The sequence below is a fragment of the Trematomus bernacchii genome, unplaced genomic scaffold (assembly GCF_902827165.1).
Source record: "Trematomus bernacchii unplaced genomic scaffold, fTreBer1.1, whole genome shotgun sequence".
NCBI classification, from domain to species: domain Eukaryota; kingdom Metazoa; phylum Chordata; class Actinopteri; order Perciformes; family Nototheniidae; genus Trematomus; species Trematomus bernacchii.
This window is the reverse complement of record NW_022987542.1, coordinates 568,558-590,169: the sequence shown is the minus strand read 5'-3', so window position 1 is coordinate 590,169 and position 21,612 is coordinate 568,558. Positions and strand designations below refer to the sequence as shown.

Below are 21,612 nucleotides of genomic sequence, written 5' to 3'. Positions count from 1 at the left end.
TTTTCCTCCACTACATGTATTTAATACCTTTAGTTACTTCACAGATGTGGATGAATGATGTGAAATATAATCAAGTGTTAAATCAGACTTTAGTTCCACCTGGAGTAAATCCACAAGCTACCCTGCAGTATACAAAGTCATTCAAACTAGCTGCACCTTTACCAGCTTTGAGAACACTTTCATGATCAATCATTATAAAACATATCATATATATTATTCTGAAATGGACCAATCTGCACAATGACTACTTTTACTGTCGCTACTTTCACTATATTTTGATGATAATACTTTTCTACTTTCACTTGAGGAACATTTTGAATGCAGGACTTTTACTGAAACAGAGTATTCCTACACGCTGGTACTTCTACTTTTACTCAAGTACAAGATCTGAGTACTTCTACTTTTACTAAGTACAAGATCTGAGTACTTCTACTTTCACTCATCTCTTGGTATTGCATACACGTAGATGGCATAAAGGAAACGCAAAACGTAAAAATATAAGTAAACTTTGCTGTTAACATTTATCTTCTTCATCAAATGTAACTCGAGGAGGGGCATTGGTTATTTTAGTGCAACAGTGAGGGGTGCAGGGATGTGGTATTTCTGTGTTGGACCCTGAAGGCACCATCTCCCTGCTCCAACGTTGACATAAAAAGTATTTCTCAGTTCATGAATGCATGCATTGGTAAAGAAAATCATTGTCTAATAACTGCCAGAGGTTTTTATCCCCTGCAGTCTGCACTGCTGACGTTTTCCCGACACAATAATACAAAAACACTTCATGTTATTGCATTTTTTTATTGAAAAACCAAAAAGGAAACACTTACAGAGAACGGGCACCGAGATCTAATCCTGTTTACTGATGTTCTGCAAAGCTGGGCCTCATTGAGCATCTTTAGCGAGGTGTTTGTGGATGATTGAATGACTAATGAATGAGCCCTGCTTCAGTTGATCACAGAACTAGTCACTAAACAGCTGTTTCATCCACTGTGTGAAACAAAAGGCTGATCTCTAATCTAACGAACCAAACCATCCTTCAATAAACCAACCAGTGAGTATTCATCTGAGGAAGTGTTCTCGCTGGTGAACTGTAGAAGAATATTGTTTAAAATGTCATCACCAGTTCATCTATTAATACACTTTGGTGTGGGCTTATGTGTTATCTAGTATGAACACTTTTTTTTTTTTTTTTTTTTTAAAGAATATGTGTATTTAAGTAACTTACAGCACTGATGCATTTAGGTTTTTTTCTCTAGATTTGAAGCAATTGCCTGATACTTAACAATCCTTAAGTCCATTTCTATTCATTAACTCAGTGCTTATCCCTCTTTATGATTATCCATCTCAAAAATACAGCGGTTCTTTTTTTTTTACAATGAATTCCAGGCTACTAACACCACGGTAACATATGTAGAGAGAACGGGGTGATATCCTCCACCATAGTGTTAGGAAGTTTTAAATTAGAGAGACAAACACTTTCTGAAGAGTGTGATGACGTAAGATATGAAAAGAAAGTGATAACACTGCCAAAAAAGACATTTTCAATCGGGGAAACACCAAGCTAAGCAACGTGTTAAGGTGTGGAAGGGAGGGTTACAAAACACACCCGATCCTGGTGCTCTGAAGGAAGAATAATCTGCAGAACTGTTGACGTACAACCTTCAAATCAACCGTAAACCCACCCTAACTCGTACAAACAACACATGAGACCTGCAGCACACGATATCAAGTTATTATTGATGTCTTTGCACAGGTCTCAGAAGGGTCTCCTCTGTCAGCGCACCCTACTCTCTAGTTTTTTGGAGTCCCTCTGTCCCCTCCTCTCTGTCCCCTGGAAGCTGTCTTTTCATTGGCTGTCGCTCTCGCCCAGGAGCCAATAGGTGGTCATCTTCCCTTTGCCCTTCACGTCGATCTCCCTTCTCCTCTCCAGCTGGAAGCAGTTAAACTCCTGCAAGATGTCGTGAGTCGCCGCCGACACGTGGATCTTCAGTGCCACACACACACACACACACACACACACACACACACACACACACACACACACACACACACACACACACACACACACACACACACACACACACACACACACACACACACACACACACACACACACACCACACACACACACACACACACACACACACACACCACACACACAGACAGACAGACAGACAGACAGACAGACACACACACGTTAGTTAGCTAGCTTTCAGCAGATCTGCAGTAACATCAGAAGGAGTCATGTGATCACATTGTTAAAATAAGACCATCAAACATTTTAGGTAAGTTTCCAGCAACAGAGACAGTTGTTCAGCTTTATAATCCTGAACGTCACCAAGTGCTCCGTCCCAGATGTGTGCGTCACTCTTAAGTGTCCCCTGGTCTCCCAGCTGTGTGCGTCACTCTTTAGTGTCCCCTGGTCTCCCAGCTGTGCGCGTCACTCTTTAATGTCCCCTGGTCTCCCAGCCGTGTGCGTCACTCTTTAGTGTGCAGTACATCAGAGCTGTGCAGTTAAGTGAAAACATACTGATGAATCTGCACAACATAAAGACATGTCTGACCTTCGCCGCTGGACTCCATGCGTGACGACGTGTTGACGGTGTCTCCGAACAAACAGTAGCGCGGCATCTTCAGACCCACCACCCCCGCACACACCGGCCCTGCAGAGGAAACACACGGCAAGCTCATGCATCTCCAGAGCAGTGCATATAAAATAGTCCTGATCTAACATACTATTATTGTAAACGTTAAATGTAATGCAGCACTTGCTTTTGCAAACATCCAACACTTTACACAACAAATCCAGAAGAAAAGTATGTTGTGCATAAAATTAGAGCAGAATAAAAACACTAACATTTCAATTATCCGAAGTGGTTCACTTTGTTTAATCCATAATATATATGTTCTTACTCGTCATGTTATCTTTTAACCTGGTGCAGAATGTTAGGTCTTTGCACACGACTGCTGCTCGGCTATCGGCCCGAGGGTCGCTTTCATTACCTTTACAGCTTTGCATTGTTGGAGGAGCGTCTTGGTTAGAGCTGTGTGTGTGTACTCACCGCTGTGAACTCCTATCCTCAGCTCCAGCTGCTGCTCGGGCCGGTGGCAGATCTTGAATGTTCGCACGGCGTGCAGCAGGGCGAGCGCCATGCGGGCGATTTCCCTCCCGTGCAAGTTCCCGTTCCTCACCGGCAACCCCGACACCACCATGTAGGCGTCGCCAATCGTCTCCACCTGCAGGGGGGAGGGGTGCACTCCATTTTACGTGTATTTAATGTATACGTTTAAAAAACTTCCACACAGAGCTAATTCTTCTTTTTTTATTGAAACTACGGCGGCCTCCAGGTGCCAACACGCTTCTACGGCCCAGAACTCAGGAGAAACACGCTGCAGCTTCAGAAAGGATGCAGATATAAAAACACAAATGTTCCGCACGAAGAAACATCTTCATCAACTTGACAACACGTGCAGCGTTTAGAGAACATTCAGCAACTTGAGGAGACATGCAGCGTTTACTAAAAGCTGCAGAAACCAAACGCTGAAGAAGCTCAAACCACAACGGAAACCAGGGGACACTAAAGAGTGACGCACACAGCTGGAGACCAGGGGACACTAAAGAGTGACGCACACAGCTGGGAAACCAGGGGACACTAAAGAGTGACGCACACAGCTGGAGACCAGGGGACACTAAAGAGTGACGCACACAGCTGGGAGACCAGGGGACACTAAAGAGTGACGCACACAGCTGGAGACCAGGGGACACTAAAGAGTGACGCACACAGCTGGGAGACCAGGGGACACTAAAGAGTGACGCACACAGCTGGGAGACCAGGGGACACTAAAGAGTGACGCACACAGCTGGGAGACCAGGGGACACTAAAGAGTGACGCACACAGCTGGGAGACCAGGGGACACTAAAGAGTGACGCACATTGGAACATTTGTGTTCTTATATCAGCACGTTTCTCCTGAAGGAAATGTTCTGGTCGTTGTAGAGGGTTAGCTCCTCTCGGCCTCCGTATGAACACATTCAGATTATTTTCTTAAAGAGAATAGTCTGTGTTGTTTTTCCACCTTGTAAACATCAAAGTTGTCGATGATGGCGTCGAAACAGGTGTAGAGGTCGTTGAGCAGCGTCACCACCTGCAGAGAAACAACCTTATTATATTATAATACTATATATCATATATTATAATATGAATATAATACACACTCATAAGCATGTCTCTGTTCACAGGATTACCTGCAGATACCACTCTCAGAAAGTATAATTTTTCAGCAATAATATCTTTATAAATATAAATACACCACTGTAATATTCCAATGTTTACATATGTATTGTTGTTATATATCATAATAAAATGTACACATTGAATAATTACATATATTAAATGTTAAATATCAATATATGTTTAAAGGAGAGGTGTCATGGCCATTTCCACTGATCATAATTCCATTGTTGAGGTCTACTAAAATAGATTTATATTGTGCATTTTTCCAAACTCACATTGGTTTCTCATACAGCATCTCTGTAAACTACTTGTATTCACTGAATTTCACTCTCTGCCTTTAACGGCTCGTTGTAGCTCCAATAGCTCCAGCCCCCACCCTCCCTGTGAGCACAGTGTGCTCTGATTGGTCGGGACGTTGTGAATCGCGCTGAGCTCCGTGGAGGTGTTGTTTCCTTGTTTAGGATACATAGCGAAACACAGCCAAATTCATCCTGAGCACACACAAACTCACATCCGAAGTAAAAACAATAAGTGTGGCTTGATATTGAGTAAGAAAAAGGTTGATAAACGCTGTGAGAATGGGTCTGCAGAGAGAATTTCGCCGCGATCCCAACTGTCTGTTATCAGCCTGCAGCCAGGGAGGAGAAATCAGCAGAGCTGCCTGCTCCCTGCACACAGATGTGTGTGTGAGGAAGTCCGTGGATCGGTCAATTTGGACCAATCAGCGGGGGCTTAACGTAACGGCTCCGCGGACGTAACGTAACGGCTCTTCGGGATTGGTCCATTTCGTTCCGGGTACGGCATGACATCATGCCGTACCCGGAACGAAATGGAAGAATCAAATGGGCAGTGACGTATCTCCAACGAGGCGTTTTGGGGAGGTATTTTCTGTGTTAGAGTTTTACTCGCTACAGGGTGTACTTTGAGGGTTTTGACTCTGCACACCGTTTACATGCATAAAAACCTTCATAACACACAAGGGGACGGGTAATAACCGGAAAAGCATGACACCTCTCCTTTAAATAATAAAAAAACACAATTAGTAAAAAACAAATAGCGCAGAAGTACAGCATGGAAAATAAACCAAGTAGCTGGTACTGTTTACAGATTGTTAATAATTATATTTATATATTATATATTTGAATAACCTGCAGCGGCGTGCTCTCAGCTGAGATGGCGGTGAATCCCACGATGTCGCTGAAGTAAATGGAGACCGAGTCGAAGGCCTCGGCCTGAACCGTCTCGCCCCGTTTCAGCTGCTCCGCCACCGAGCTGAGGAGACACGTGGAACAGGTAGGGTCTGCAGTATTAGTACACACAGTACTCACTGAGGTAGTATCTGGTACACACAGTACTCACTGAGGTAGTATCTGGTACAGCAGTATTAGTACACAGTACTCACAGAAGTAGTATTTGGTACACGCAGCACTTACTGATGTAGTATCTGGTACAGCAGTATAAGTACTCGCAGTACTCACTGAGGTAGTATAAGTACACATAGTACTCACTGAGGCAGTATAAGTACACATAGTACTCACTGAGGTAGTATAAGTACACAGAGTACTCACTGAGGCAGTATAAGTACACAGAGTACTTACTGAGGAAGTATAAGTACTCAGAGTACTCACTGAGGTAGTATCTGGTACAGCAGTACTCACTGAGGTAGTATCTGGTACAGCAGTATTAGTACACAGTACTCACTGAGGTAGTATAAGTACACAGAGTACTCACTGAGGTAGTATCTGGTACAGCAGTATTAGTACACAGTACTCACTGAGGTAGTATAAGTACACAGCGTACTCACTGAGGTAGTATTAGTACACAGAGTACTCACTGAGGTAGTATAAGTACACAGAGTACTCACTGAGGTAGTATTAGTACACATAGTACTCACTGAGGTAGTATAAGTACACAGAGTACTCACTGAGGTAGTATTAGTACACAGAGTACTCACTGAGGTAGTATTAGTACACAGAGTACTCACTGAGGTAGTATTAGTATACAGAGTACTCACTGAGGTAGTATTAGTACACAGAGTACTCACTGAGGTAGTATTAGTATACAGAGTACTCACTGAGGTAGTATTAGTACAAAGAGTACTCACTGAGGCAGTATTAGTACACAGAGTACTCACTGAGGTAGTATCTGGAACAGCAGTATTAGTACACAGAGTACTCATTGAGGTAGTATTAGTATACAGAGTACTCACTGAGGTAGTATTAGTACACAGAGTACTCACTGAGGTAGTATAAGTACACAGAGTACTCACTGAGGTAGTATCTGGTACAGCAGTATTAGTACACAGAGTACTCACTGAGGTAGTATTAGTATACAGAGTACTCACTGAGGTAGTATTAGTATACAGAGTACTCACTGAGGTAGTATCTGGTATAGCAGTATTAGTACACAGCACTCACTGAGGTAGTATAAGTACACAGAGTACTCACTGAGGTAGTATTAGTACACAGAGTACTCACTGAGGTAGTATCTGGTACAGCAGGGTCTCTGCTTTCCTCTTCTCTTCGTGATACGCCTGAGTGCGCTCCTCCACCAGCTCCTCCAGGTTGTTGGCGTACAGCTCCATCCGGGAGAGGAGGTTATCCAGGATGTTAGTCCTCGACTCCCTGCACACACACACACACACACACACACACACACACACACACACACACACACACACACACACACACACACACACACACACACACACACACACACACACACACACACACACACACACACACACACACACACACACACACACACACACACACACACACACACACACACACACACATTAACCCACAGATCCAGAGAGGAGCGTACACTAGGCGCAGCGTACCACAGTAATCAGAAATGGGTCCTCTATAGAAACCATTCCTGGGTTGGTCCCTGAAGGCAGCATCTCCCTGGTCCAATGGGATTCCTCCATTATGATACTTACACGTTTAGTTCAGCAGAATAATCTCCACATATTAACACCACTTTATGATTTCTGACACAGACTTTATTTCAGGCTAACAACCAAAAACACATTCAGAGAACCATTGACTCTCAGACCAGGGGACAGGAAGTGATGAAAGGGGGTTTTAGGACTCATTCCTGCAGTTGGTTTGATTCTCTCTCACTTGTTCTGTTTGCGCAGCAGCAGCCGGACGTGGTTGAACTCGGGTCTCTCGGTGGGCTCCTCCGCCCAGCAGCGCTGCATCAGCTGGCCGAGCTCAGGGCTGTGGCTCTGGGGGTCGGTGGTGGGCCGGAGGCAGGGCCACTCTCCCAGAACCACCCGGTCAACGATCTCTGCAGGGGGGGGGGGGGGTTATTACTGCAAATGTTTACAAGGATGGTAATCATTTCCAATTTAGTTTTGATGCTGGAATCAGAATCAGAATCAGAATCCCTTTATTCGTCCCACAGAGGGGAAATGTACTTTGTTACATTAGAAAAGAGCCACGGACAGCTTAATGTTAACTAAGAAGCATGCATAAAACAATATTAAAGATAACTCATTGTATGTGGCCTGTAAGAGCTTGCAAAGAATATAATAAGTTTATTGTACGGTTACATGCCGCTTTACAAAAGCATGTTGCCCATAAACTACATGTCCCACAATGCATTTGGTTTTGTGACATGAGCACTGAAGAGACTTGCAATTATTAGCCCTAGACTTGTGCTTTCAGACGTAGTTAATTATGAAGCTATTACCCTATCCGATAATAATCCAATGCAGAGCCAATAATGTAATATAGTACATTATTTTATATATATTAAATAGTTATGTACATTTTTTTATAGTCTTAAAGTTACAACCGGCCCTTTGAGTGCAACTATAATGCGAATGTGGCCCGCGATGAAATTGAGTTTGACAGCCCTGGATTAAGGGAACTCAGGGATTTTAGCCTCTGCAGACCATTGACATGCACTAAAACCTATAGAACACACTAGAGCAGCGGTTTTCAAAGTGTGAGGCGCGCCTCCCCTGGGGGGCGCCAGAGAGTTTCAGGGGAGGCGCAGCGTGAGAAAAAATAATAACGAGAAAAAGACGAGTAAAGTGACACTTGCACACTTTTGGCTGTCTGTGGAGACCGAGTTCCCCCACCTCGCCAAACAGGCTGTAAAAGTGTTTTCCGCATTGACTCTGATCAAAGGAAGTGCCGGTCAAGGCTGCAGCCAGAGGATGATCTGCGTTTATTCCTGTGTGCATCGCACCGTCCAAGCCTCCCCGGGTTTGTGGATCTTCGGGAGAAGAGGTGGGGCCTGGGCTCCACCAGACCATCCAGGTATATCTGATTGTGTCAGTGGTTTATGTTAAGGAATAATTCTTCTAGATATCTAACCTTTTGCTCTGTGACGTTTTATGATCTACTCTGACGTCTGTTATCTCCTTTAAGGAAAGGCCTTGGTGCCATATGTGTTGTTGTCACCAGTTTGTGACCGGTCAACTTGTCTGGCACGAATGGTACTTGTTGTGAGAACGCTGAGGCACTTCTTTATCGGTGTTTGTGGACTCTAAGATGTGAAATCCTTGAGGCCATGACTGTCGGAGGCAGGTGGTTCAGTGTTCCCAGCTGTTTAGTCTACTCCTTCAGAGATGTTGATTACTCTCTGTGAACCAGTTAAAAGGTCTAGCATAGAGAGAGGCTCTTCAGAATTGATGTGGCAACTCTACCGTGTAGTCAGAACCTCTGACTCTTTGATTTGTGATGTGAATCCTCCGGCCGATACTCTGAATAAACCCATCAGTGTTTGACATCAAAGCTCCAACTCTCACCGTGTCTCCTTCCTGAGTCGGTGACCCCATGCATTACTACACAGAAGTTTCCTCCACAGTTTATAGTATGTGTTGTTATTTAATTGCCTATGTGCCTCTAACATGTAATTGCCAGGGGGGGAGTTTTTTTCAGGCTGGCTGTTATGTGATGGCCTTTTGCACCTGGAAAACTGTCTATCTGAAGGTTGGGGTCTGTGAAAGTGGGGATCCGGGAGAGGTTGGAGTCACCTAAGATGAGTGTCTTCTTCCGCACCTCCATTCCTGTATTTTTTTGAAGGTGTGTGGGTGAGTGAAGGGTTCCTGACGGGGTGGGGAGCCAGTTACCGCCGCAGAGGCCCCGGTCGGGTGGGAGGTGGATGCCTCAGATAATGGGCTTGAGTTCAGTAAGAATTTCATTGTGCCCTGCATCGTCATTGTTTCTGTGGAGTCTTCATCCACCTCAGGCCATTTCTTGCCTTCGAGTGGCTCTGCAGCATCTCTGGCTCCCTCTGCTGGAGGGACTGTGTGTCTGTGGGTGAGAGAGGAGAGATGGTGTTACTGCAGGGGAAGAAGGGGCAACAGGGGGGCAGGCTAAGGAATCAGCCCGGGTTGCACCCAGACGGCGGAGTACCTGTTGGGGAAGTTGATGGATCTCGACCTGGACCCGCCGTCTGGGGTAACGTTTAGGCAGCGGGGTCTGCGTACCCTCTCTGGGCCCCACCGCCGCCACCGTCCCCCCGATGTACAAAGGCTAAAGGAAGTAGATGGTGTGGTGGACGGGGGGCGATGAGAGGTAGGGAGGGAAGAGAGGGGAGGGTTGGAAGGTAAAGAAGGGTTGGGGGGAGAACTGGGTTTAGAAAAGGGTGAAGATAAGGTAGTAGGGGGAGGAAAGGACGTGGAAGGGGGGGGGGGGGTTAGGGTAGGGTGAGCGGGGGTAACAGGGAGAGGTGGGAAATTAGGTTTAGGGGAAGGAAGAGGGGGAGAGGATGTGGGAGGGGAGAGGTTAGGTTTAGGGTTAGGTGAGTGGGGAGGGGGGTGAAGGGTTAGACGTGGTTAAGGTACTGGCTGGCTGAGGGAGGGCAGGAAAGTCAAGAGGGGAGAGAAGGGAAGGTGGAGGGGCCTCCTCTGTTCGGGAGCCTCTGGTCAGGAGGTCCCTTAAGGTGGAAAGAGAGGATGCCGTGAGTCTCCGCCCGTACCTCACCTGGCCCCACTGGACAGCCCTGTCTAAAGGTTCCTGGTTGAACGGGGGGAGATTCTCCAACTCCACAGCAATGAGCAGGTCGTAGTGTTCTCTTAGAATTGTCATATTGTTGTGCATCCAAGTGTTTGTGTTATTTTGTAATTTTTCAAATGTCTGGATGTTAGGTGCAGCTGGTTTAATGAAGGATGTGAGTCGGGTTACCTGTCTCATCATCCCCTGTGGAAATATGCCTGTAGTGAATGTGTGGGTAAGTATTTCTGAGTGGTGGATGGCCTGGAGGAGTCTGAAATATGTATTTGTAAGTGCATGGAGTGGTGGTGGAAGATGGCGTGATTTGGCTGAGTGGATGTTGGGCCCTGTGGGGTGAGCAGAGGATTTCGAGGACGATGTATGACAAAGAAAACGGTCTAATTTTGTCAGTTTAGCTGTTACATCTCCTTGTTCTCTCTTGTCCTTTCTCTTTTGAGCGCCGCTCTTGTGCTTTGGTTTGCTGTACATTGTAAATGCAAGCTATTACATTTTTTATAATGCTACCGAACTTGCTGCTGCTAGCTACAGTACAGTACAGGTTGATTAAACGGTTGCTCGTCACGCAAAGTATCACGTGACATGAAAGGGAGCAAGGTCATTGGAGAGACAAATTACAAATTAATTTAGGTTGCTTGGTTACTTTGAAGACTGCGTGAACCGGTCAATGCCATTGGGGCCCCAAAAAATATATATTAAAAAAATATATATAAAAAATAATATTTAATTATATATACGGAAGGCACAGGAGGAGGGCCCAGACAGATGGCTTAAAGCATGTTTTAAATTATACAAAATCTACACATTTAATTGAAAATAAACTTTAAAAAATGATTTTTAAAAAGTAAATTATTAAATAAAATAAATAAACCGAGGGAAAACAAACTTCTAAAAATATGTTTAAGAGAAATGATAAAACTTCAGCGTTCTCCCATGAATAAAACATTTCATTTTTAAAATGCATATTTCATTTTGTGAGACTGTAATCATTTACACAATATGTAATATATAAAACTCAACTATTTTAGTGTCTTTGATGTAGAAAGCTAGAAGCTGTGTGTGTGTGTGTGTGTGTGTGTGTGTGTGTGTGTGTGTGTGTGTGTGTGTGTGTGTGTAAATCTTTTGAAGAAGTTGACTTTGTTTTTAATTAATGTTTTTAATAATAATGAATGTATTCACAGAGGCAGTTTGAACAGTGTTACAAGTTGAATCACATATCAAATTAACATTTCTGCTTTTAAATCCTCCTCTTTTATCTCAGTAAGTGCAAAAAATAGTAAACAGATTAAACAGACCGACAGGAAGTAAACACTAAATGGAACAGCAGAAGAAGACAGACAGGAAGTAAACACTAAAGGGAACAGCAGAAGAAGACAGACAGGAAGTAAACACTAAAGGGAACAGCAGAAGAAGACAGACAGGAAGTAAACACTAAAGGGAACAGCAGGAGAAGACAGACAGGAAGTAAACACTAAAGGGAACAGCAGAAGAAGACAGACAGGAAGTAAACACTAAAGGGAACAGCAGAAGAAGACAGACAGGAAGTAAACACTAAAGGGAACAGCAGGAGAAGACAGACAGGAAGTAAACACTAAAGGGAACAGCAGAAGAAGACAGACAGGAAGTAAACACTAAAGGGAACAGCAGAAGAAGACAGACAGGAAGTAAACACTAAAGGGAACAGCAGGAGAAGACAGACAGGAAGTAAACAGGTACAGTATGGGCTCTGCAGTGTTTTAACAAAAAGACTTGGACAGTTATAGAATGTGATTTTATAATATATGTCTCCCCCTGATGTCAACTGGTTTGTATTCAAAATATATGATGTTCATATATGTTTCTGTATAAAATAAATGAAAGAAAAGATGGCTTTAGGGTCTGCGCTGCTGGCTGATGGCGGTCAGACCACCACATCACCTGACCAATCAGGTACCGGTAACAGTTTAGTTCCTGACACCCATCTATAATTACAGGTAGCAACGTACAAAACTAGCAAGGGGCTTTCACACACTCTCCACAAGGTTTTGCTTGTTGAGCTCTTCGTAAAGATGCGGGTCCAGCTCACGGAGAGCATTGATCAGAACCCTGCTGGCTACAACTCCTTTATTTTGCACCGCGTCCACCACCTCTCGTGCTCTGTCCTTTTGGTATTTGGTTTTGGCTGAATCCATTTCAGATTTACTGATCACTTTAGAGTCAAGGAGTTTATCCAGAAGGTCGTCCAGGACAGGTAGAGACACTCTGTTAATGAACTCTGTCCGAAAGAGCAGCCACTTGTCTGCTGGGACTCTGCTCTCTGCTGGGACTCTGCTCTCTGCTGGGTCTCTGCTCTCTGCTGGGACTCTGCTCTCTGCTGGGACTCTGCTCTCTGCTGGGACTCTGCTCTCTGCTGGGACATTTCTCTGGGACAATTCCTTCCTTGGATCTGGAAGACAAACAGGGAAAATACTTCTCTTAAGGCGAGACACGGCAGGCAAAAACATCGTTTTTCCTGCACTGGTCAATTTTGAGATTTTGTGCTATTTTGATTCCATAACATGTTTTCTTTCAGGCTTTTGGAAGGAAAACGTACAAAATACACATTTAAGTGTTTATTTTACTATAGTTTGTCTATTTGCGTCTGTAGATTTCTCCTAAATTCACCAAAAGTTAGCATTCTAACGTAACATAAAGTACCGCGACCGCTGTTTGCACCATGTCATCAGAGGTATCGTTGGAAAGCTCCGTTTCTCCTGCACAATCTCATCGGATCCAAATATGGTCATTTCCTTTGTATCAGCAACCAATCGTGAAAGTGCAAAGGGGTCTTAAACCAAGAAACGAAATCTCATTGGCTGGTGTCAATTTCTGACAACGTGATTCGTTCAGATGCGTCACGTGGTGTGCTAAAGCACTTCCTGGTTAGCTTTCCGCTCGAAATTTAATTCTGAAAATGGCAAAATAACGGAGAAAAAAACGTTCACAGAGAAGACGACAACAATTGTCACTTGCACAAAGCAAGGTTATACAAAAAACAAATGACCCCGAACATGAAATACCTTCACGGAGTGCGTCGATGCGCAAGCTATCATCCAGATAACAGGAGGGTTTAGCTAGCGTCACACTGCAATCTTTAAAGGTCGTTTGCTCAAAATGAGTTTTTTCTCCTACTCTGAGTTCGAAATTTCCACTTCAGTAGCAGTTACATACACCAAACCTTCCAGTTATATTCCTATCAATATTATGAAGGCTTTTACAGAAGGGTTTGGTCATATATAATTCATAGCCTGAATTATATAACATTTTATACCTAAAAACATGGTGAAAATTGATATTTTAGGGCTGTTGACAGTATTTTCTGATTTATGGAGTGATACAAAGAGATATCCAAAATCCCTTCTGTAAAAGCCTTAGATACTAATATGACTACAAAATGAAATAATAATTTTGATCCTGGCTTTATCCAAAGTTCAGATTTCGGTTCCTGAAATGTGTTAAAATATGCGCATATTTCATGAGATAATGGTTCATTTGCATATTTAAACATGCTATTTCAGAAAACTTGTAATACAAAAAACAATTGCCTTATTGTAAGTAATTAACTGGAGAAATTTTTAGCTGATATCTTTAAGTTAAAAAAAAAACCCTATTCACCTGGGGTGTCTCGCCTTAACTCAACATTCCCAGAGGTGGATTTCTGTTCACTTAAAGTTATAATATGTAACATTTCCTCATTAAAATGTATAAAAACTCCTACACCGATGTTATTCATGTTTTGTTGAGTTGTGTACAAACATTATCCCAAATGGTTCAGAGAGACGTGTCATTTTAATTAAGGTAACAGTACGTTCATCACGGTCTCCTGTAATCGCGGCGTATCCACTTAACCATGAGAAGATGAAGACTACAACTCCCATGATGCCCCGCTGTTTCACCACACCACTAGTTTTTACTATGGTTTTAGAATATAACAGGTTGTGTGTTTAATGTCGTAATGATGCGCTGCCATGGAGCCTTAAAGAGCCTGTGACACGAGTTTCCCCCATCATCCAAACCCATCAATTTTAGTAAATATTGTCCCACTGAACTGATTTGGGATATTTGTACTTTGATAACCATTAATCTCCCCTTCAATGTTGACCATATTCTGGATCTTCTCGGGGGTTCTTCAAATCCCGCCAAATTATGTGTGACGTAATTGCGGGCCAAGAGCTCCAGCTGCACCGTTCCGGATCCCAGCATCTGCATGCAAACACATGATGACGCACACAGCAGCAAGTTCAGACAGCGATGGCAGTTTAATTTTGAACGTGTCTGAGAGCTCATATGAGGCTGAAGGATCGGAAAGTGATAGTCATGACATCGTAGACGATATTGGCTATATGCCCTACAGATTAGAACCATATGCCTCTGAGTCTGAATTGGATGAAACGAACTCCGAGTCGGACAGTGGAGACGACAACCCGCCCGAAGATCGTGAGATACCTCTCGATCTACAACGCATGAACAATTTTTTAATTTTTTTTATTTAGCCTTTATTTATACAGGTGTAAAATCTCATTGAGACACAAGGTCGCATTTTCAAGAGAGACCTGTCAGTGGTAACACTACCACACAAAGCTACAGACAGACAGGACACTAAACACAGAGGCAACAATAAAATACAACAATGTGGAATGGTTTGTAAACTATTTTATTTACGGAGTTTGCCTCGCTGCGGGGAAACGGTGGACCTAGTGTCCCGATCGGAGTGGGAATAATAATAATAATCATAAATCATAATCCGTGCATTTCATCCATTAATTTCCCCAACATTGTGGTAAAAAAAACACATGTTTAATCCACGTTGGTGTACTACAACTACAAAAAGCATCGCTATGTTCTTTCATCAGGAAATGCAGACCGGCTCAAACAAACGATTTTTAATCATCATCCTCACGATCATTTAATGTATCATATGTTCGCCGAATTGACATGAAAGCACTAATAAATGTAGTTTAATCCACTTGAGTTTACAACTACAAAAATAATCGGTTTGTTTTTATATCACATCCGACGGGAGGAAATTCAGCAGCTCTCACTACCGATTCTTAATCCTCATTTAATCATCATCTTCACCACGATCATTTATGTTTATGTTCCCCGAATTGACATGAAAAGCACTAACAAATATATAATGTAGTCAACTTCATTAAAACATTATTAACGTGCCTAAACTCAGTAATTCACCATTTCTACGCATGACAAACTTTGTCCGTGTTTGGCTCTCTCGCCGCACAGTGAAGCATTCCCGCATTGACGTCACTTCCGGCTTCCCCCAAAACCTCAAAATGAGTCGACGGAATTTCCCCGCGATGTTCGAAATTATTGATATTTATCGGAACGGTATCGCACCTTCTTTTTTAAGCTGACGGTTCGAGATTACTAGTAGCCCAATATTTCATTGCACAACAGTTGTTGGGAGGCTGTCACAGGCTCTTTAATAGAGGAGGCTATGAGATGGAGCTTTAGAGTTATCCAGTCCATCACTGGGTCTGAGCTCAGGTGGAGTCTTTACCTTCCAGTGACACGGGACAATACCAGACTTCCTTTTCATCTTGGTCCTGGACCTTCAAAACCACTGTCTCTGTGCTCGTCGTCAGGGAAACTAGAAATGTCGGATGGTAATTTGGTCCAAACCTGGATTCAAATTTTTTACTCTGGAAAAAAGAAGCAGAAGTTAAAGTGCACCTATCATGCTATTTTTAGGCATATATTATGGGTCTCAGATATATACAAATATATAAAAACATGCCTATGATGTGTTTTGCTCAAAATACAAACAGATTATGTATTTTAAACATCCCTCATATCCTTCTATTCCAGCCCTGTGAGAGAAAAGCGGATTTTGGGTCCTTAGCTTGAAAAAAAAAGAGGAGGCGGAGCTAATGCCTGATCAGAATTCTACCGGAGATAAAGTTAAATTCTGCCGTGATAAAACGCCATCCTGTTCTAAACCACATCAAGGATTATTTCTGAAACAGTATGGAGCTCAAATGCTTTTTGTCTTGTTTATCACAAGGTGAGTTTCTTTTTTTATTTCCTGCTTTTTAAACACATGTGCTTTCCAGTACAGGTTAGCTCTGAGTGTTAGCGATGCTTGCTAATGTAAACACAGACCATATTACGTCCAAAACACGTCAGGCATTGTTTCTGATAGCAACTTTCTGTGGGCCAGCATCCAAAATTACGTCATATCGGCAGCACATCTGGATCAGCTCCGTTGTTCCCTCGTTTTTAAAAGATTTGGGTACGGAGGAAAAGAGAGAGGGTTTTATTTTCTGACGCTGCGTGAGTTCCCTGACACACCGGGGACACATGTTTATGTATAAAAGACATCAAAAAGTGCATTTTGAATGATAGGTCCCCTTTAAATGTGTATCTGTTTCTTTCCTGGTTGTGGATCCACATGCAGATAAATGTGTGTTAATGATCATTGTGTTTCTTTAGTGGAGCATCAGTGACTCACCTTAGGGTGTGTGATATACACCATATCACAGTCCTCAGCTTCACAGTGCACACTGTAACTGTGATGAATTTCCAGCTCACAGTCGGAGGAGATTGGGATGTTCACAGCACGTCTGTGTTGTTCAGCAACCTTCAATAACAGGACATTTTGATCACTTTAAAACAACTTATGTTGACAGACCTGCAGAGATATAAGAATTACAATCAATTAAGAATAACATTATGAGGACATATATGTGTAGATTAATTAAAGTGTATAGGTTAGATATTTTTGGATGAAATTCCACTCCAACACATTTCTTTATATATTTATTAGGGTTGTCAACATTAACGTGTCAAAACTCGTGATTAATCTGGAAACCTTGACGCGTTAAAATAATGAATGCATATCAATCACATGACCAATTCCTGTATGCGATCACACATGATGCCGGCTCTAATCCCTAAAAACTTCCAGAGGGTTGGCTAGCCATGGCTAACATCACTATGATGTCTAATGGAAGATCAAGGACAAAATCCCCAGTTTTAATACTTAATGTCCGGCTCTGACCTGAGGACAAGCAAAGGATGTTGTAAAGTCACGACGAACCTTAACGGCACAAAACCCACGGTTTAAGGATTTTTTGCTCCACTGATCTAAACACATACTCCCCGTCATCGAGACGTCCTGCCTGGCAGATATTAGCAAATGGCCTGTAAATAGTTAATTCCCCAAGCACACAGATTTTGATAGTTCTTCTTTTCTTTATTCTTCCGTTTCTTATTTCACCCAATATTTTAGCTCTCAATAACTTCAGCATACTTTCAGCTACAGAAACCAAATATCAAAAATATTCAGCCTTTTCAGTACACGATGGGAAACTTTAAATTACTTCAAAACTTTGTATACTTTTTGAAATATTCAGCTTTTTAAACTATTTATTTAACATGGAACTCAATGGGAGGAACCTTCAAATCCTCTTTTAGCTACACCGTGCGCCACATACTTTCAGCTAGAGACTTAATTCCAACTTTAGAACAGTCACAAAACGTTCAGCTATTGAACTTGTATTCAGATTTATGATATCTTTTACAATTTTTTACTTATCACAGTTTAGGTTTTGGTACATTTTATAATGGTTGACTCTTGCCCCTTTTCCACCAAAACGGTTCCGTTTCAAGATCAGTTCTTGTTCTTTTCTGGTGCTTAACTGGTTCTTCTCTTTAGTGTTTCCACCACTCAGAGCCCGACTGGTGCTGCCACTGCTGCATCATGACATCACCGTTTAGGTCGATGATTTTCTCCGCCGCTCACAACAACATCAACAATTGGGGACTTTGTCGGGTCGATGATCGTGTTGCTTTTAATCATACGAAGCCAGATAAAATAAAATAAATCTACTTCTCCAACCTTGTACTTTTCTCCAGAGTGCCGTGGTTCATTGTTTATTAACGTGTTTCAGCGGCATTTAACAACCGTTGCAGTGCTGTAAAGTATTCACTGTCTGACTGTCACACAAGCAGCTGATACATATCCCCAGTTCCCCTTAAGTGAATGTGTGTCAGTCTGAATTGACGCTGTTTGGCATCACAACGCTGTTATGAAAGTTTCTCTGGTATAACATGGGTGATGTTAGCATAGCAACCGAAGCTAAACTGACTACTTGCTAAGCCGTGTTCTACAGGCACATTTTACCGGCGTATTTTTCATTATGATTCTACTTGTGATAGTCGGACATGACAACCTGTGCAGCCCATGTATTGATTCCATCCGATAGCTGCTATAATACAAAACAAAACGTCTGCCTGCTCTCCACAATGATCAATAACAGCGAACGGATGGTCAAAGTAAGGTACAAATAAACAGAATCACACGAAGCCTGGTTAGTGTTGCCTGACTTTATAAAGTGTGTGGTCGTGTTCTCACTTTGCTCAGCGCTACTGCTTGTTATGCTCTTATTTGCCATACTCGCCATTAAAGGTCCCATGTCATGGCCATTTCTACTGATCATAATTCCATTGTTGAGGTCTACTAGAATAGATTGACATTGTTCAATGTTCCAAACTCACTTTAGCTGCTCATACAGCATCTCTGTATAGTATGTGTATTCACTCTCTGTCCTAAACGGCTTGTTGGAGCTCCTGCCCCCCCCCTCCCTATGAGCCCAGTGTGCTCTGATTGGTCAGCTCGCCCACTCTGTTCTGATTAGTCCACCACCGTTACAACTGAACATCAGTGATTATGTGTTACAACGTTGTGTTTGTTAGCAACCAGAAAATGACACCAGTAATGACCAACAGATGAGAAAGCTGCGTGGGGTCTGGGTGCCGTGTTGGCGGGACGTTGCGGGGCTTGCTGCTCCGCCCTTTGAGGCTCGAGGAGCGGTCAGTGTGAGCTGGATTACTGGTGTCGTTTTCTGGTTGCTGCGTGGGGGCTGAGTGAGTGAGTTTGTGTTCAGAGCTTGGTCTATATCCAGCATCCAGGGAAACAACTCATGAGATGCGCCGGTGAAGATGGCCGCATTGTCTTTGTGCTCCTCTCCAACTTTGCCCATTTTCGTATTTTGTACATATTTCTTTTACTTTTGCCGTTTTACTTTTAACATGGTTCGCAACATGCTAGCCGACCGCACCTACTCTGCCATACAATATAGCAGAGAGGAACTTTTCCAATTGCGAAACTTCGTGGACAATATTAACCCTCCGACAGACAATGGAGATTCACCATGGCTACCTGTTGCTGTTCTACCTGAGAGACGCAAGAAGAAGACAAAGCGGGGATGCCGGGCCGGGTTGCTGGTCAGACTGAGAAAACGTGAGAATCGGCCCCCTCTTCCGAGTATTCTTCTGGCTAATGTTCAATCCATTGAAAATAAGCTAGATGAACTCAGAAGCCGGATTGCTTTTCAACGGGACATTAAGAACTGTAACGTGTTAATTCTCACTGAGACTTGGCTCAACCCCGCTATCCCGGACTCCGCTATTGTCCCTGACGGATTCTCTATTTTTCGTCAGGACCGGACTGCAAACTCGGGGAAAAGTAAGGGAGGCGGTGTGTGTGTAATGACTAACAACAACTGGTGCTCAGATGTGAAGATTATTTCATCGGACTGTTCCGCACAGCTAGAGCACCTCATGATCTCATGTCGGGCCTTCCATCTGCCGAGGGAATTCACATCTGTTGTGATAACAGCAGTGTATATCCCGCCGCAGCCACTCGCCGACAACAACACGGCACTCGATCAGCTGTTTGGGTTTATTGATAAAACCGAGACTTCACGGCCAGATGCGGCGTTCGTTGTGGCCGGAGATTTCAACACCGCCAACATGAAGAAGGTTTTGCCAAAATATTACCAACACATCAACTTCCCGACGCGCGGGGGAAACATACTGGACCATGTTTATTCCCCTTTCCGGAATGGATATAAGGCTCTCCCTCGCCCTCCCTTCGGCAAATCAGACCATATCTCACTACTGTTGTTGCCTGCTTACAAGCAGAAACTTAAAAGGGACAGACCGATAACAAGGACAGTACAACGATGGAGCGAGGAGTCAGATTCAGCACTGCAGGATTGCTTTGCATCTACGGATTGGAGTGTGTTTGAGGACAATAACATCAACACACACACGGACACTGTCATCTGCTACATTGGGAAATGCATCGATGACGTGGTACCGAAGGTTTCTGTACGGACATTCCCAAATCAAAAGCCCTGGGTAAACGGTGAGGTGCGCGGCAAACTGAAAGCGCGCACTCTCGCGCACACAGCGGGAGATTTGGAGGAGTACAGGAAGTCTAGGTATGATCTCCGGAGAGCAATAAAAAATGCAAAGAGACAGTACAAAGAGAAGGTGGAATCTGACTTCAAAGGCTGTAACACTAGGAATATGTGGGCGGGACTAAGGACAATGACTGACTACAAAGGAGCAGCGGGGGGTGCTGCGGGAGTGTCTGCGTGCGCATCTCTCCCAGATGAGCTAAACAGTTTTTTTTGCACGCTTTGAGAGCAGCCAGGCTGTGGAGGTACAGAGGGACCAGGAGCTACACTGCCCTTTTGTTTTAAATAGGGCAGATGTGTGTAAATCCTTTAAAAGGGTTAACCCACACAAGGCTCCTGGACCTGATGGCATCCCTGGCCGTGTTCTCAGGGTGTGTGCAGTTCAGCTGGCAGAGGTGTTCACAGACATCTTCAACAGGTCCCTGCTGCAGTCTGTAGTCCCCACATGTCTTAAACACTCCACCATCATTCCTGTCCCCAAAAAGACAATCATCACCTGCCCCAACGACTACCGCCCAGTAGCACTCACCTCCATCATAATGAAGTGCTTTGAGCGGTTAGTCAAATTATTCATCACCTCCTCCCTCCCTGAATCTCTGGACCCCCTGCAGTTTGCCTACAGAGCAAACAGGTCCACAGACGACGCCATAGCCCTCACCCTCCACACTGCCCTCTCACACCTGGACCCGAAGAACAGGAACACATATGTGAGAATGCTGTTCATTGACTACAGTTCAGCATTCAACACCATTGTGCCCTCCAAGCTGGCCATCAAGCTCAGAGACCTCGGGCTCAACAGCGCCCTCTGCGACTGGATCCTGAACTTCCTGACGGGCAGACCCCAGGCAGTGCGGGTGGGAAACATCACATCCTCCACCCTGATTCTTAACACCGGTGCCCCTCAAGGCTGCGTGCTCAGCCCTCTCCTCTACTCCCTGTTCACCCACGACTGCGTGGCCACACACAGCTCCAACACCATCGTGAAGTTTGCTGATGACACGACCGTCATCGGCCAGATCACAGACGATGACGAGACGGCATACAGAGAGGAGGTCGAAAACCTGACATCTTGGTGCCAGGAGAACAACCTCCATCTCAACATCAGCAAAACAAGGAGCTGATTGTGGATTACAGGAAGCAGCAGGGAGAGGGACACGCC

General features: G+C 43.8%; 2 protein-coding genes across 2 annotated transcripts in view; both read right to left on the bottom strand.

Moving 5' to 3' along the window:
- Window positions 1-1,781: 1,781 nt before the first annotated feature.
- Window positions 1,782-10,287, bottom strand: LOC117476213 (atrial natriuretic peptide receptor 1-like). Its single transcript, XM_034122589.1, has 8 exons — window positions 10,044-10,287; window positions 7,363-7,531; window positions 6,712-6,858; window positions 5,383-5,506; window positions 4,077-4,145; window positions 3,063-3,237; window positions 2,565-2,663; window positions 1,782-1,992 (listed from the first exon to the last, which is right to left on the bottom strand). The coding sequence occupies exons 1-8, from the start codon at window positions 10,285-10,287 to the stop codon at window positions 1,847-1,849; spliced, it is 1,173 nt and encodes a 390-aa protein (XP_033978480.1). The 3' UTR covers window positions 1,782-1,846.
- A 1,494-nt stretch (window positions 10,288-11,781) lies between these two features.
- Window positions 11,782-21,612, bottom strand: part of LOC117476194 (caspase recruitment domain-containing protein 8-like) — a 44,452-nt gene continuing 34,621 nt past the window's right edge. The window contains exons 3-5 of the mRNA XM_034122565.1: window positions 16,697-16,825; window positions 15,746-15,887; window positions 11,782-12,634 (exon numbers count right to left, since the gene is read on the bottom strand). Of these exons, the coding sequence (XP_033978456.1) occupies window positions 12,213-12,634; window positions 15,746-15,887; window positions 16,697-16,825 (693 nt within the window). The 3' untranslated portion in view covers window positions 11,782-12,212. The remainder of the gene's footprint in view (window positions 12,635-15,745; window positions 15,888-16,696; window positions 16,826-21,612) is intronic.